Genomic DNA, 16,831 nt, shown 5'->3' with positions numbered 1-16,831 from the left:
CCCCCGCCAAAGGGCAGGGAGAGCACAGTGATTTGACTCCTAGGCACCACAGTCCCTGATCGCCACCAGGTATAGTCATGGAGCCCCCAAGAGACTCACCTCCTTGGTTGGTTAGCAAAGAAAAACCAGTGAGGACCCCTGGAAAAAAGATGTTATGAGCAGACAGATCAACAGACCTTCAAGGGGTTTTCAGTTCACTGACCATATATTTGTTACTCAAGAAATATGACTTTTGGGGCCGGAGCAATAGCACAGTGATAGGGTGTTTGTCTTGCACATGGCTGACCCAGAACGGAACTTGGCTCAATCCCTGGAGTCCCATATGGTCCCCCAGGTCAGGAGCAGTTTCTGAGCACATAGCCAAGAGTAATCTGAGCGTCACTGGGTATGACCCCAAAACAAAAGAACCAACCAAGCAAAAAAAACAAAGAAATACAGTATAACAGTATTCATACTTTTTGGAAATGAGTTAAATAGGATTAAATGATGCACTGGTCTTTCTTCCCAACAAGGTGTATTGTTCACTGAAGGTCATGAGGTACACGAGGTCAGTGTTCGAGTTTTGTTTGGAAGTTCATACACATCACACTCAAAAGTTTACAAAGTTTACAAAGAAAATCACCTTTGTCATAAATGAGGGGGTTCATACAAATTGCAAGCAAAAGAACTTACACTGCTTTTAAAATACAGTAATGAGGAAAAATGCAAATGGACAAATTCTTATCAAAAGTTCTACACATCCACTGATAGCTTCTCTTCCAAATTCAATCCAATGCCAAGTCATATGTTCACAATGGAGGCCTTCAGAACATACCTTTTTCATTGTTGACATTCACTCCATCCCTGGCATCTCATATGGTCCCCTGAGCACAGCCAGGAATGACTCCAGAGCACCACCAGGTAGAGCCCCCCTCAAAGAAAAGCATACCCTTTTCAAGAATCAATTACAAGTTTAAGAATTGATTTAAAAGCTCTTAAATTCTCAGGAATCAGACTCAAAAACTTTTTCCCCTTTGGAAAGGTCATTCTTTATCTCCACAAGTGCCTGTGAAGAATACAGCTTCTTGAGGACACCAGCACTGCCCATGCACATAGGTCTTTAAAAATTGTCTTCCTTCACCACTGTGCAGTGGAAAACTGTTCCACAGTGCTCAACACATAGTATCCACAGCTAGTGTAGCAGCAGTGTGTGCCATGATTACCAGTGTGTGTCTCTCAACTTTGGGAGGTATGGATTGGACTACACCTAGGAGTGCTCAGGGAACAAAGTGCCAAAGATCATACCAGGATGGGTTCCATGCAAGACAGGTACTTGTATCTTCTGTACTCTTATTCCTGTCTCCAAAGTGTTCAAGAATAATGGCAAGAACTGGGGTCATCATGAAACAGCAGATTGCATTTGACAAGGTAAATCATTTATTTCACACTGTTAGTCCTACCACTCTCATTTCTGCATACCTGGAATACTGTAACTTCAAAACTCTTGTTCAAATGGTGACATTCCATACTAACAGGATAAAGAAAGATATCTAGCACAGAGGAGCAAATACAATCTCAATATATGGATGAGAGGTGAAGAGTACCTCACATTTCCAAACTTCAAACAAACCCTTTCCACGAAAAAGAAATTCTAAAATTTCTTCTTTCCCACACCAAATGGCTTATCTCATCACCCAAATAAACCCTTTATTTCCAAATGAACCCACAGAAGGTCATGAGCTACTTGATGGTGTATGGCAGGAAACAGCCATGTCAAGTATCTTCAGGCCAATACATGATTTTGAGTCTGCCCATCCAAGGATGCGCATTGCCGAGGGCTCCAAGGACCTCCTGTACTAAGTACATACTCAAACTGTGCATATGCTCCTTTAGCACAAGGCTGTTCCAAAAGTCTCTTCCCCACTACAGTGTGTATGGCGCCCTTTTGTCAAGATCATCAGAGCAGATATGAGCTCTTTCTGTAAGGTAAAAGAAAGCAGACACCACATACCAAAATCTTTCATGCTCAAAGGTCAATGTATTCAGTTTCTTTCCATGTAGCACAGGTGTTGAAGTGCATTAGTTCTTTCCCAGACAGACTGGACACCTTTGAACGTCCACTCACGGTCCATATTCAGTAGCACAGTGAAGAGAGAAGCCATCATATACTGACCTAATGTTGACAAAATTGGGGAATGTGCGGGGAAAGGCAGCTAGCTAGTCTTATCTACTGTCTCTTCTGTCAATCATTGCCAAGTGCACCAGGGTGTGCCGAATCTGTTCCAACGGCTGCTGGTTAAAGCCATTCAGATCTGCCCAAGGGGAGGAAGGCACAGGAAAAGAGGAGAATGTCTTGTCCTAGGATGGAGTTAAGAATATGGTGAGCTGGGCGAAACCATCCTCCTTAAGATGCCATGCCAAGCAGAAAGCCTCCAACGAAGCCACCAGTCACGAGAACGTTCTTCTTCACGAATAACACCATCTACAACAGATAAGAGCACCGCAGGTTATTTCACTAAAGCTATTCAAATCAGACCAATCATGGCAACTCACCTGACCAGCAAAGCAGTGTGTGTACACACTCCAACTGCAGCTTCTGCACAGTCTGATCTATGCTGGCAAGGGGTTCTAGATTGCATTCTAGAGCTTGTCAATGCACTGGCACAAGGATGCGGGTGCAGTTGAGCACTGCTTCCAGTGGTTTTTCAGGTCAAGTGCAGATGGGTGAGAAACCACTGGCTTCAAAGAAGCGCAGGGTCAGTCAGGGACAGTGCCAGGAGGATCAAGTGGTAGCAATAACCATCCTATCCTGAGTGGGGTCCACTCACTCTCTCATCTCCCCCAAATATCTCCATCCAACTCCTTCAGACAACTCTCGAGTAAACAATAAATCCTCCTTCACATCTACCCTCATCCTCATGTGACTACAGGTAAGGCCCCAGACTTTCAATTTCCGAGCATGCACTGTGATTCATTGCCCTCTCCCCTCCAACCTGGCATCCCTCTCCCCAGTGCAGAGAATTCTGAGTGTGTCCAATTCTCTTTCTCCCCAGGACATCCGCACCTTAGGGAGTATCTCTAGATGCAATGGTCCTCAAACTACGGCTCGCGAGCTACATATTGTATTTATTCCCATTTTGTTTCTTCACTTCTAAATAAGATATATGCAGTGTGCATAGAAATTTGTTCAAAATTTTTGTTTTTACTATAATCTGGCCCTCCAACAGTCTGAAGGACAGTGAACTGGCCCCCTGTTTAAAAAGTTTTAGGACCCCTGATTCTAGAGGGACAACATAAGCTGTCTGTGAGCTGACTCATTTCCCACTTCAGCCACTCCCAACGACATCCCTACCCTTTGGCTACCCCATCATTCTGGGCCCTGCGGGTACCTCCATCTTCCATGACAGCTACCCATACTGCCATTTCACCCTTAAGGAACGAGGAGCAGTGAGCCCTCCTTTCCCACCACGACCTCTTTCTATCTGTTCTCATTTGGCTTCTGCCCCCACCTCCCTCACCTTGCTGCTCATGGCTGGACTTCTGGTCATCAATCCCTGCTTCCAAAACCATCCCTGGACTCTGAGGGTGGGAACCGGTCACTATTCCCACATAGATGAAGAACCAAGCCATGAGCACAACCGCAGATAGTGTGCTGAAGAGACATGTGCCAACTTCTGGGTAGTTTAGGGCAAACCTCTGGGAGCCCAACAATCGGCTGAAATCAACTTTTCTTTCCACACAGTGGTCACACCACACACATCCCTGTCAACATCTGAATGACAAAGAGTGGGCAGAATGAAAAGGGTGCCTCTTTCAAGATACTGAGCTGAAATTTGAGAGTCAGAGGGGAAAGGGCTTTCTGAGTCCCCTCAGAAGTCAGCTTCCCCTCTGGGCAAAGAACCATCTTTCTGACATTTGCCATGTACCTACTTAAGAAAGTTTTCTTCTCTCATGTTCTAATCTGCAAGGTCACTGCCCACTCTTTGCTGCTTCCTACCTTGTCAAGGTCTAGCTACATCTTATCTCGTGGGACTCCTAGCCCTCCAATACCAGCCAGCAGAAGGGATCTGGTTTCAGGAAGCATAACAGGCTCAGCGAACCATTACAGCCCACCACAGCCCTGGTACATGCCTTCTCATGTCTGCACAGAGACCACAGAAAAAGCTGCCAGGCTGGAGCAATAAGACAGCAGAAAAGGCACTGGCCTTGCATGCAGCCAACCTGGAATCAATCCCTGACACTCCATATGTTCCCCATATACTGTCAGGAATTATTCCTAACTGCAGAGCCAGGAGTATTCCCAAACAGAAACAGAAACTTAAAAGCAGTCTGCCAGTCCCTGGCTAGATAGAGCCAATACTATGTGTAGACATTCTAGCAATGTGTGTACCTGTGTGAACACAGGGGCAGGATGACCATCTTGAGAAAAATGCCCCCTTAGCATCCTCCCTACTCATAACAACTAGCTAAGGGGGTCATGTCCCGCATGCCTGTACCATCCTGCACATGCACTCACTGCCCAGGTCACCCAGCACTGCACTTAGCTAGCGTGAATCACTTCATGCTAGGCTGCCAGCTGTAGCTCACACTGGGAAGTTCACACCAACCAGCTCACCTCCTCTGCTTTACTCTTTACCTCCACGGGTATCTGATTGCTCTTACGTATCTTCAGCTGTTCCTTGGCTTTCTTCATGTCCTTCTCGACTCGCTGCCAGTCAACCTTGATGTAGCCAGTGTGATTTGCAAGCTGCAGTTTCCACAAGAACAGCAAGAATAAGAGGCATGGACTTAGAACTGGTTTTCAGTGACAGAAGTGATTCCAAACCCTCACTTTCTTCTGTTTCTGGAAAGCTCAACCCCCCATTTCCTGGTGGTAACAATGACTCTTCCACCAGCACACAGCTCTGGGAAAACCCTACAGACCAAAATGAATCAAAGGGTCTTCAAGCATTGCTGGCAATTCTTGTACCTGATTATCCTCTTGCCATTGCTAGAAAGTTTAATGTGATTGAAACAAAAACGATCAAATGAAAAGAAGTGGACATCGAGATGTGAAATGAAGAGATGCAGCTGTGGCTGAGGAGGTCTCCCAAAACATGACTTGTCACCAGGGCCTACAACAGGGGGATGGAAGCACCATACCTCGGGGGTACCAACAGAACATACTTCCTTCTCTTGGGAATCCTGACTGAAAACCACTGCCTCAGGAATGTGCAGCCAGGAGCCAGAGAATAGGACAGTAGGGAGGGTGTTTGCCCTGCAACGGCCAACCCACATTTAATCCCCATCATCTCACTAGGTCCTGTAAATCCTCACTGCAGAAAAACCCCAACCATACATGTGCAACCAGGGGTAACTAGGTCCGGTTCTTTGAAATAACATGCCTCCCTAAAGATTACTACATGCAGCCCTGGGGTGGCATGAGTATTCCTGGTATGAGGGCCCTGAGCAGTATAGCACAGAACCAAAAACAGACTGTGGGTCCATCCCCCACCTGACAGTCATTGAAAACTACTTTGTTAATCCATTCCCCTGTGGACAGTTGGGTTGGTTCTAATTATTTTGAGCATCAGGTTTGCATGCTATAACAAACGGTTTATAGAAAAAATGATTTATAGCTGACTTTCAAAGCCTGCCCATAAATGAGATCCAAATTCTTTTCTACTATCCTCATCCCACAGTTCAGAAAAAAATGGGGCAATTTCTTGAGGGCTAACAAGTCTCGAATTTGTATTTCCTGAGTTTCCTCCATCATCGTGTGGTATGTCTAGACTCTAGACTCAAGACATAACTCAAAAACATTTTCCAACATTCAACACACACTCACGAGAAGAAGTCTGATAGAAAAAAATAGTCATGGAAGTTCAGAGATGCAAAGCTAGTATAGGAGAAAGGGCATTTGTCATGCACACCAGCCAACACTGGTTTGATCCCTGGCTCTACAAATAGTCCCCTGAGCACAGGACCAGCCAGGATTAGCCACTGAACAGTACTCTGTGTGGTCCAAATGCCTCACACCTCCCAAAGGGGGAAATATGAAGAAGCGGAAGATTAGAGCATCCAGAGTCATTTCCACACATATTCTGATATAAGACAGAAGTCACGAGGCAATACCAGAAAGTGGTGCTTATTCATGAACCATGTAGACTGCACTACTAGGCCCAATCCTTCTTGTTCCCTCCCTACATCCCTCTGATGCCAGACAACTTTAGTCTTTTTGGGAAACAGATTTCAAAGCAGTGAGTGCTGTCAGCAAGGACCCTTAGGGAGTTAGGACAAAAAATAGTTTCTGGGCTCTGCCCATTTGCTCTTCTGTCTCCTGAAATTCTCCTGAGAAGGCCAAAAAAGACTCAGCAAAAACTGTCTCCTAGAGACTTCACAGCAGACAGGTACCCTCTCTATCTGTGAAGTGGGAGAAGTGTCTGACCCCTGCTGTGTGCTGAGCCACAAGGAGAAAGCCTGAAAAATTCTCTCATTGCCTCTGCCCCCCATTTGCTCTTCTGTCTCCTGAAATTCCCCTGACAAGGCCAAGTAAGACCCAGCAAAAACTGTCACTTAGAGGCTCCACAGCAGACAGGGGCTCCAGAAGAGCTTTTTCTAACTAATACACCCCACCATAACATGTAGAAAAAAAATCACATTACAAGTGTGACAATGGGGAAACCATGTAGGCAAACACCATGCACAGAGAACGAAGATGATAGCTCTGATGACCCAAAAATACTAAACACCCGGTTAATCTGTCAGATAAGGAGTTTAGAATAGAAATAATTTTTGATAAAGGAGCAAGGAAAGCCTCTTCAACAAGTGGTATTGGCACAACTGGTTAGCCACTTGCAAAAAAGCAAACTCAGACCCCCAGCTAACACCATGTATGGAGGTAAAATCCAAATGAATTAAAGACCTTCATATCAGTCCTGAAACCATAAGGTATACAGAACAACACATAACACTCCATGACATTGAGACTAAAGGCATCTTCAAGGAGGAAACAGCACTCTCTAAATGAGTAGAAGCAGAGATAAACATATGGAAATACATTAAGCTGAGAAGCTTCTGCACCTCAAAGGAAATAGTGCCTAGGATACAGGAGCCACCCACTGAATAGGAAAAATTATTCACCCAATACCCATCACATAAGGGGCTAATATCCAAAATATACAAGGCACTGACAGAACTTTACAAGGAAAAAAAATCTAATCCCATCAAAAAATGAGAAGAAGAAATGAAGACACTTTGTCAAAGAAGAAAGACAAATGGCCAAAAGACACATGAAAAAATGCTCCACATCACTAATCATCAGGGAGATGAAAATCAAAACAACTATGAGGTACCATCTCACACCACAGAAATTGGTGCACATCACAAAGAATGAGAACAAGCAGTGCTGGCGGGGATGTGGAGAGAAAGGAACTCTTATACACTGCTGGTGGGAATGCAGTCTAGTCCAGTCTTTATGGAAAACAATATGGAGATTTCTCAAAAAACTGGAAATTGAGCTCCGATATGATGCAGCTATACCACTCCTAGGGATATACCCTAGGAACACAAAAATACAATTTAAAAATCCCTTCCTCACACCTATATTTATTGCAGCACTATTTATAAAAGACAGACTCTGGAAACAACCAAGATGCCCTTCAAAAGAGGAATGGCTAAAGAAACTTTGGAACATAGACACAATGGAATATTATGCAGCTGTCAGGAGAGATGAAGCCAGGAAATTTTCCTATACATGAATGTACATGAAATCTATTATGCTGAGTGAAATAAGTCAGAGGGAGAGAGATAGACACAAAATAGTCTCACTCATCTATGGGTTTTAAAAAAGTAAAGACATTATTGTAATAATCCCAGAGACAATAGAGTGAAAGGCCGGAAGGACCATCCCACAATATGAAGCTCACCACAAAGAATGGTGAATGCTGTTAGGAAAATAAATACATGACAAAGTTAATGAATGAGAGAAGTAGAATGCCTGTCTCGAATATAGGCAGGGGTGGGGGAGGAAGGAGATAGGGGGTATCGGTGGTAGGAAGGTTGCATTGATGAAGGGAGGTATTCTGTTTATGATTGAAACCCAACTATAATCATGCTTGTAATTATGGTGCTTAAATAAAGATTTTATAAAAAAAAAAAGAAATGTGTTCTGGGCCAGAGTGACAGCATAGCAGGTTGAACCTTTGCCTAGCACATGGACTAGGCAATCTATCCCTAGGCATATGGCCAGGGTTAGATCCCGACATCCCATCTGATCCCCAAGCTCACCAGGAATGATTTATGAGCTCAGAGCCAGGAGTAAGCCATGAGTGCAACTGGGTATGGCCCAAAAACAAAACAAACGGGCCAGAACAGTGGCGCAAGCGGTAAGGTGTCTGCCTTGCCCACACTAGCCTAGGACGGACTGTGATTTGATCCTTCAGCTTCCCATATGGTCCCCCAAGCCAGGAGAGATTTCTGAGCACATTGCCAGGAGTAACCCCTGAGCATCATTGGGTGTGGCCCCAAAATAAAACAAAAATAATAGGTCCTTATGTCCCTATGACAAATAATACAGTCAAGTGATTGGTTGGATTTCACAGTCACAAGGACATGGAGAAAAGCAACTCCTCAAGGACTAACTGGAGTTTCAAACAGTTCCCATACACACCTGAAGGAGGAAGAATCCACCTCCCACAGCAGTAGCGGCCAACTTCCCAACCTTCTGAAATATGAAACCTGTGCACCTACAAAAGAAAAGCAACATCAGACAAGTGTGCAGACACACAAACATTGCACACCTCCCTAGGGACGGTCCAATTCCTCCTGCTCTGTGTGGAGACCATTCCCAGAGACAGCCAAGGCTCTGTACACAGGTCACCCAACTCCAGAACCGCAGCATTACCTCTTATACTAACCTTGTGCTCAGAACAAGGGTCCAGACAGCTGGCCAGCTGTACATTTTATGAAAGAAAAACAAGAAAGAGGAGCAGACTCTAAGGCAGGGAGGGCACATGGGACCACTGTGAAGATGAAGATGTAAGATGCTCCCAGAACCTCATAGGGGTTCTGTGGTGGCTGCACACATGGCCTGCCCATCAGTGCCTTCCAGATGATGATCAAGCTCTATCTCCTGCAAGAGGTATTGTGATTGGCTAGATCAGTTTGTCGCAATGATTCCCCTATGGGAAAGAGCCTCCCTAGCCTTGAACTCTTCTCCAGCAAAGCTACCTCCACGATGGCATCCCCATGGTCTCTTCCCTGTGTCTACTCTCAAACTGCTCTCAAATAACCCTCTAGCTTCAAGGAAACCCTTCCCACCAAGCTGCCAATGACCCCAACCTTACCCTGCCTCTCAGCTAGCCCATGAGCAGCTTGGTCACTGGCCCTTGGCTGGAAGAATGCTTCAGAGGACCATTATCTCTTAGCTTGCCTGCTACCTCACTGCTCTTTCTTCGGCTTCTCTTCTGCTCACTCCTTACCTTCCAACTCACTAAATGCAGCTGTTTCACGGCTTACTCCTTTGTTCTATGTGGACTCAGTTTGGGGATGTTCTTATCTAGTTCATCGCTTTAAACAGCCCTGATCTGGAAGAGGACATGATCCAGGAACACTGTGACTGCTTCTTACCTCCACTTTGACTCCTGGAGTCTCTTCTCAGTATAGCTGTAACAGCAACTTCAAATATGCAAAGTCTCCAAGCATTATTAGCAGGTTCTGGATAGAAAGCTCAGCACCAACCCCTACACTGAACTAAAGCCAACTTCTGCTCTTCATCTTGCAACAGCTTTGCAGCCTACTCTGAGGACACTGAAGCCTCAATGATGTGCCTAGCCTGACACACACTTCTATTTCTTTTCTTTTTTTTTACATATAAGCAAATGTTTATTGTCTATATGGTAAGAACAAGATTATTTTACACTTTGGTTTGAAGGTGCGTGCTTATCTTGAATACTGGTAAAAAAAAATTTTTTTTTTTTTGTTTTTGGGCCACACCCGGTGACGCTCAGGGGTTACTCCTGGCTATGTGCTCAGAAGTCGCTCCTGGCTTGGGGGACCATATGGAATGCCGGGGGATTGAACCGCAGTCCTTCCAAGGCTAGCGCAGGTAAGGCAGGCACCTTACCTCCAGCGCCACCGCCCGGCCCTAAAAAAAAATTTTAAATGATACTATTTTCTTTTCTTTTCTTTCTTTTTTTTTGGTTTTTGGGTCACACCCAGCATGCTCAGGGGTTACTCCTGGCTCCATGCTCAGAAATTGGTCCTGGAAGGCACAGAGGACCATATGGGATGCTGGGATTCGAACCATCCTTCTGCATGAAAGGCAAGCACCTTATCTCCATGCTATCTCTCCGGCCCCGACACTTCTATTTCTAAACCCATTCCACTCTCTCCTCTGCACACCTCAGCTCAAGAGGAGGAAGCTACACCTGGAATAAGGCATGGGAGACCTTAGGGTTTTGCCAGCTTTAAGCCAAAGTCCACTGTGCATTAGCACACTTACTGGTTCCTAATCCAGAACCAGTAAATGAGAAGGCTTAGTCTTATTTCATGTTTCTGGCTGCTAGTGACCTTTTCTGGAAGAGGAATTGGTTTTTACACAAGTATTCACAATGTGTACTCCTTAAAATGTGCTCATATTATATGCAGTTGCATACTTATGTTATATACGTATTACATGACTTTAAATGTAAAAGTAGTGTCTATAAGCCCAAGGAATCATTCAACATACAACTACTTACCAACCAGTGACACCCCCGATTAACAGCTGGGTCGCCACATTGTACTTCTCAGCTGAAGGCCCTGTCTCTTGTCCAAACAGTTTGCGCCACCATGGCTGCTTTTTGGCAAGTTCTGCAAGGTCTAGCGTCTCAAAATTCCCTAGAAGAATGAAGACATTGAGTTCCAGAGGACTCAAAGGGTTGGAGCTCATGTTTTACGCACAGAACCTGGGCTTGATCCCCAACACCATGTGTCCTCTGAGCACTGCTGGGGCAACTCCTGATTTCAGAGTTCAAAAGGCAAAAAGAAAACTAAAAAGGTCTGGAGATACAGTACAGCAGGCAGGGTTTGATCCCCAGCACCCCATATAGTACCCCAGCACCACCAGGAGAGATCACTGAGCAGTCAGGAGTAATCCCTAAGCACTGTCAGGTGTGGCCCCAAAGCAGTAGTGATGACGATGATAAAATTGAAAAAGACTGAATGCATTGAATAAAAGTTACTCTACAACCAATCAGTACCAAATTAGAGTGGGGATGGACAAAATAATAGGACAGTGGGGAGAGCTCTTGCCTTGCACAAGGCCAACCCAGGTTCAATCCCCCGCATTCCACATAGTCCCTCAAGCCCACCAAGGAGCAATTCCTAAGCACTGCTGGATGTAACTACCCTCCAAACCAAAGACAGCTGTTGGGGTTGGAACCATAATACAGCAGATATGATGTTTCTTTTTTTCTTTTGGGGGGAGGAGTTTGGGTCACACCCAGCAGCGCTCAGGGGTTACTCCTGACTTTATGTTCGATCAGAAATCACTCCTGGCAGGCTCAGGGAACCATATGGGATGCTGGGATTCGAACCACTGTCCTTCTGCATGCAAAGCAACTGCCTTACCTCCATGCTATCTCTCCAGCCCCTGATATGACAATGTGACCAACTTGGGTTCAATCACCAGCAACCAATATGATCTCTGATGTCCACTGGGAGTGATGCTTGAATACTGAACCGGGAGTAAACCCTGAGCATCACTGGGTGTGACCCCCCCCAAATAGCTATAAAGAACACCTTGAAATAGTATTTTATCTTTAGTAAATTAACTGAAATTTTGACTAACAACTTTTTTGTTTTTGTTTTTGTGCCAGACCTGGCAGCATTCAAGGATTACTCCTAGCTCTGCGCTCAGAAATGACTCCTGGCAAGCTCAGGGGAACATATGGGATGCCAGGGATTGAACCCAGGTTGGTTGAGTGCAAGGCAAACACCCTACCCACTGTGCTCTGGCTTCCTAACTAGCAATATTTGAAAATTAAATTAAAATCAACAAATAGAAATTTTCTTGAGAGAAAAAATTAGACAATTTAGTATAAGTCAACCACCAGGACTTTTCTCTCAAAAAGTAAAGACCTAGAGAAAATGTAAGTACTACTTAATAATAATATCTTCTTAGGAAGAAGTCTTCCTTTGCCTTTCTTTGGTAGTAACTGAATCCATATAGCAGCCCATGGGCACTCAGTGATTCGGAAGCAGAGGCAGGACCTGAAGAGACAATACAGAAAGCAAGGAATAGCCTTGCATGTGGCCTCTTTCAATCCCTGGTACTGCACCATCTGCTGAGTACAGGCAGGGGTAACCCCTGGGCAGAGTGAGGATCAGTCACTGAGTCCTGCCTGCTGTGGTCCCAAGTCCCCCCAAAACATGAGATAATAAGTTGTATTTACCAGGTTATGGCTAAGCAACATATACACACACACACACATATAAATAATTGAAACCCACAAAACTAGAAAGACACTTAGGGTACTTCTAACTCCATTTTATAAGTAGAAAACCGAGGCTCCTGGGTGAAGAAGTGCACAAAAGGAAATAGAATTAAAATGTCTAATCCCAGGGCCGGTGTGGTGGTGCTAGATGTAAGGTGTCTGCCTTGCCAGCGCTAGCCTAGGACGGACCACGGTTCGATCCCCCGGCGTCCCATTTGGTCCCCCAAGCCAGGAGCGACTTCTGAGTGCATAGCCAGGAGTAACCCCTGAGCGTCACTGGGTGTGGCCCAAAACAAAACAAAACAAAATGTCTAATCCCTTTCTCTGGGTTTACCTGTGCCTCATCCTATTTCTCAAGAAACATACTGTTTCCATTATGAAATGTCAGCGATTGCTATCCACTGCTGTTTCTTCTAAAGATAACAAGCATCCTCTGGATGGATGGATGGAGCCTTTGTCATCAAATGTTGAACATGCAGCTAAAGAGGGAAAGTCATATGCTGCTGGAAATTATTCATGTGGTAAAAGAGGCAGATAAAACTTAGATGCACCGGAGAGATAGCACAGAGGCGTTTGTTTGCCTTGCAAGCAGCCGATCCAGGACCAAAGGTGGTTGGTTCGAATCCCAGTGTCCCATATAGTCCCCCGAGCCTGCCAGGACCTATTTCTGAGCAGACAGCTAGGAGTAACCCCTGAGCATCACCGGGTGTGGCCCAAAAAACAAAAACAAAACAAAACAAAACAAAACTTAGATGCTGAAGTAAGCTAAAATAATGCTCTAAAAGAATGTTTGAAGTTCCAGAAATTTAAGAGAAGGAGTCAGAATAGTCAAAGAGGCATCAACAGACAAAGAAGTTTGAAATGCAGAAAGGATCACTGGTCAATAGCTGCAGAAATCTAAATGTGCCACTAACCACAATGTCTTGTCAAGTCTCCAAAATATGTGGTAATTAGAAGGCCAGAGCCATAGTACAGTGGGGAAGGGCACAGTCGACCAGGTTTCCATCCCTCATCCCATATGGTCTCTTGACTGCAGAGCTAGGAGTGAGCCCTGAGTACTGCCAGGTGTGACCCAAAATATTTTTAATTATGTTAAATTTCACAAAAGATGTACAAAATAACTCCACTAAATTACAAAAAAAATGTCTATTTTCTCCACATCAATTCTCTCCATATCAATCCACATCTATTCTCTCCAAACTCAATGTAACCCCAATCAAAGTAGGTTTTGATCCACAATTTGATGACATGGTTCCAAAATGTATATGGAAATGCAAAAGACCTAGACAAGTGCTTCAATTCCCCTGGGTGTAGTGCAAATGAGACCCAAATTTCACGGAGCAACAATTGTTTACTGTGCTTGCAATGAGGACTGGCTCTGAAGATGGGGAACTAAGGAGGCTATAAATAGTTCCACGACTCATCTCTGCCATGATGACAACACTTCAGTTGGAGGTCTGAGAAACAGTAGCTGGGACTCCTTGGCTACATGCAGACTTTCGTCTCCTCTGTGTAAAGAGCCTTTGGAGTTTGTGAGAGCAGGGTGGCCAGTTTCAAGATGTGCATCGGAGATTGAGAACTAAAAGGTGAGGACACTGGCTTCCTATTCTTTTTTGGTTTGGGGGCCATACCGGTGACGCTCAGGGGTTACTCCTGGCTACGCACTGAGAAATCGCTCTTAGCTTGAGGGACCATATAGGACGCCAGGGATTGAACCCAGGTCTGTCCCTGGGTCAGCCGTGAGCAAGGCAAATGACAGCCCCTGGCTTCCCATTTTTGACCATACCTTGGACACCTCAGCACTGTAAATTCCACTGAATCTACACTGTCCTGGACACAAACTCATGCTCAGAGTCAGGAAGTGAAACAGAGGCCTCTTAGGAGGTCCACTTCTGTCAAAAAAAATGTTGAAGTCACAGTGAAAAACCAGAGAGGTTATTTTGAGGTACACACAATGTGCCACAAATGGCCAGAACAAGTTTGGGGAGAAAAACGGAACAAATTTCAAGGAATTTAAGAATTATGTAAAGCTACATGGGACTGGAGAAAGAGTACCATGTGGGGCACTTGCCTGGATACAAGTTCTGACACCCCATTTGGTCCCCTAAGGCCTACCAAGAGTGATTCCTGAGCACAGAGTCAGGAGTAAGTTCTGAGTATAGGCAAGTGTGACCCAACAACTAAAATAAAAGCACATAACTACAGGGCCTATTAATTTCCAGGCACAATGTAGAGTACAACTGTATACAGAACTGACTGACTCAAGAATGCAGAAATCTACAAAAGAAGCTAACAAGCCCAGAAATAGGTGATACACACAGTCAGTCCATTTTCAATAACATGGCACCAAAGAAATTCAAGGAAGAAAAGTTTTTCAACAAATTGTGGGAAAGCTACTAGGCATCCATACCACAAAAAAAATCCTGAAAATAAAAAAGAACCTCAATTCCCTACCTTACACCATACAGAATCTTAATTAAAATTTAAGATCATGGGGGCCAGAGAGATAGCACAGTGGTAGGGCATTTTCCTTGCATGCAACTGACCCAGGAAAAGGTGGTTCAAATCCCAGCATCCTATGTGGTCCTCTGTGCCTGCCAGGAGCGACTTCTGAGTGGAGAGCCAGAAGTAACCCCTGAGCATATCTGGGTATGATCCAAAATAAAAAAAATTAAGATGGAGGGGCCAGAGAGATAGCACAGTGGTAGGGCACTTGCCTTGTATGCAGCCCATTCAGAACGGATGGTGGTTTGGATCCTGACATCCCATATGGTCCCCCATGCCTGTCAGGAGAGATTTCTGAGCACAGAGCCAGAAGTAACCCCTGAGTTTTTGGGTTAAGATGGGTCATAAATTCCAAATATAAATGCCAACTAAACAAACATTGGGTGCTTGAGAAGCTGAGCTCTCTACAGCCAAAAATAAAGGAAAACCCCCTTTTTAGCTTAACAAAATACAATTGCTGTGTTGATGAAGACACCTGTGGATAAATATAATGGCAAAAATAATGAGTTTTCTCTGTCTAAACATAATTGTACAAGACTCTTAGATGAACAGGCAGCTTCAGTCAAAAGAAAGATCAGAGACCACTGGTTCACCCAACCTCAACTTTATTTAGTCATTAAACACAGTACTAAACAGCACCACAGACAAATGTTATTCATTGGCTATAAGCTAAGATCCAAGAAACCAAGAATCAGTATTGCAAGCAATTCTATGGTTAAGAACTGATATTCAAGATGTCAAGCTCAGCATTTCTCATCATTTCCTAGGTGCAAGTATCCAATCAACCTATAATGTACAGTGTGTAGACACATAGTCAAGTGTGGGTCATGCATGCACAGTGTGATCTATTCCCAAGAGAGGGCCAAGCCCAACCTCTATTTTAAGTGAAATTGGGCAGTTGGCTCTATGCAAAAGAATGTCATTGCATTCTGGAGTCAGCTAAATTCAGTGGCGCGGGTGTTTGACTGGCTGGAACTGAGGGCAGCTCATTGGCAGCGGGTATCACCCGAGTAAGATTAAGGGCAAAGTGGGAAGAGTTGCGAGCTAAGCACCCATACTGTCTCCAGACCTCCCAGGTCCCATCCTCGGGGTTCTCCGAGTCTTGCGAGAACCGGGTAGCACCTTCCCGGGATTCGGCCACGGCGGCAGGGTGAGGGGAAACGAGGCTACATGACACTCGGGGCATCGGGGCCTCCGCCTGGCGCCTGACCTTGGCTGGACCGAGGGGGCAGCCGGGCCGGACCAACACCCGGTCGGGCTTACCAGCCGCTCCCTGCCCTGGGGCTCCCCAGGCGAGCCGGGCGGGGCAGGCCGCCCCAAAGCACCGGCCCTATCGAGCCCGGGAAAGTGGCCCGACCGGCCGCCGCCGCCCTTACCTTGACTGGAGGCGTCCATTTCAACGAGCAGATCTCGCGATGACAGGCCGGGGGGTTCTGGGTAAGTGGAGGAGAAGCTCTCGACACGTGGGAAAGATGTTTCCATTCCCAGGGCGGAAGAGGAGGGACGAGCGCGCTGCGTCACAAAGCCCCTCCCCACCCGTGACGCACCGGCGCTGGACGGAAAGCCGCAGGGCTGGAAAGCGAATCCGGACGCGCCTGCGCAGAGCCGAGGCCTCCGAGCTGCTCCTGCGCTCTTGCCCTCTTTCCTCTCTGGAACTCCCCCTGCTTTTGCTTCCCCTCCACGAAACGTCTCTCCTCTCCCCTCCCCTCCTTTCCTCTTTCCCTTTATTCTAACCCACTTTTTCAGATAAACACTGGACAGTTTCTGTAAGCTCCTGCTGTGATCAACACTGGGATACCAACTAAATAGTGCTCCATAAGAAATTCCTCTACCTGACCGTAATAGAGACTATAGAGCCCTTTAACCATTTTCTAGGGCACATTGCCCAC

The 16,831-nt window shown here is 45.5% G+C and overlaps 1 protein-coding gene across 1 annotated transcript; it reads right to left on the bottom strand.

Annotated features, from left to right (window-relative positions):
• Nucleotides 1-497: 497 nt before the first annotated feature.
• FUNDC2 (FUN14 domain containing 2) lies at nt 498-16,435 on the bottom strand. Its single transcript, XM_049766731.1, has 5 exons — nt 16,319-16,435; nt 10,701-10,839; nt 8,630-8,705; nt 4,595-4,726; nt 498-2,461 (listed from the first exon to the last, which is right to left on the bottom strand). The coding sequence occupies exons 1-5, from the start codon at nt 16,422-16,424 to the stop codon at nt 2,384-2,386; spliced, it is 531 nt and encodes a 176-aa protein (XP_049622688.1). The 5' UTR covers nt 16,425-16,435; the 3' UTR covers nt 498-2,383.
• Between the last annotated feature and the right edge of the window lie 396 nt (nt 16,436-16,831).

The sequence above is a fragment of the Suncus etruscus genome, chromosome X, assembly GCF_024139225.1.
Source record: "Suncus etruscus isolate mSunEtr1 chromosome X, mSunEtr1.pri.cur, whole genome shotgun sequence".
Lineage (NCBI taxonomy): Eukaryota > Metazoa > Chordata > Mammalia > Eulipotyphla > Soricidae > Suncus > Suncus etruscus.
The sequence above is the reverse complement of the archived record's forward strand: the minus strand, read 5'-3'. Positions and strand labels throughout refer to the sequence as shown.

What these genes read in the sequence shown, in the direction of transcription:
- FUNDC2 (XM_049766731.1), bottom strand. Translation starts at nt 16,424, where the DNA reads ATGGAAACATCTTTCCCACGTGTCGAGAGCTTCTCCTCCACTTACCCA. An exon ending in AATGGACGCCTCCAGTCAAG is followed by an intron (nt 10,840 to 16,318) that starts GTAAGGGCGGCG and finishes TCATTCTTCTAG; the next exon opens with GGAATTTTGAGACGCTAGAC. An exon ending in TAAAGAGTAAAGCAGAGGAG is followed by an intron (nt 2,462 to 4,594) that starts GTGAGCTGGTTG and finishes TATCTGTTGTAG; the next exon opens with ATGGTGTTATTCGTGAAGAA.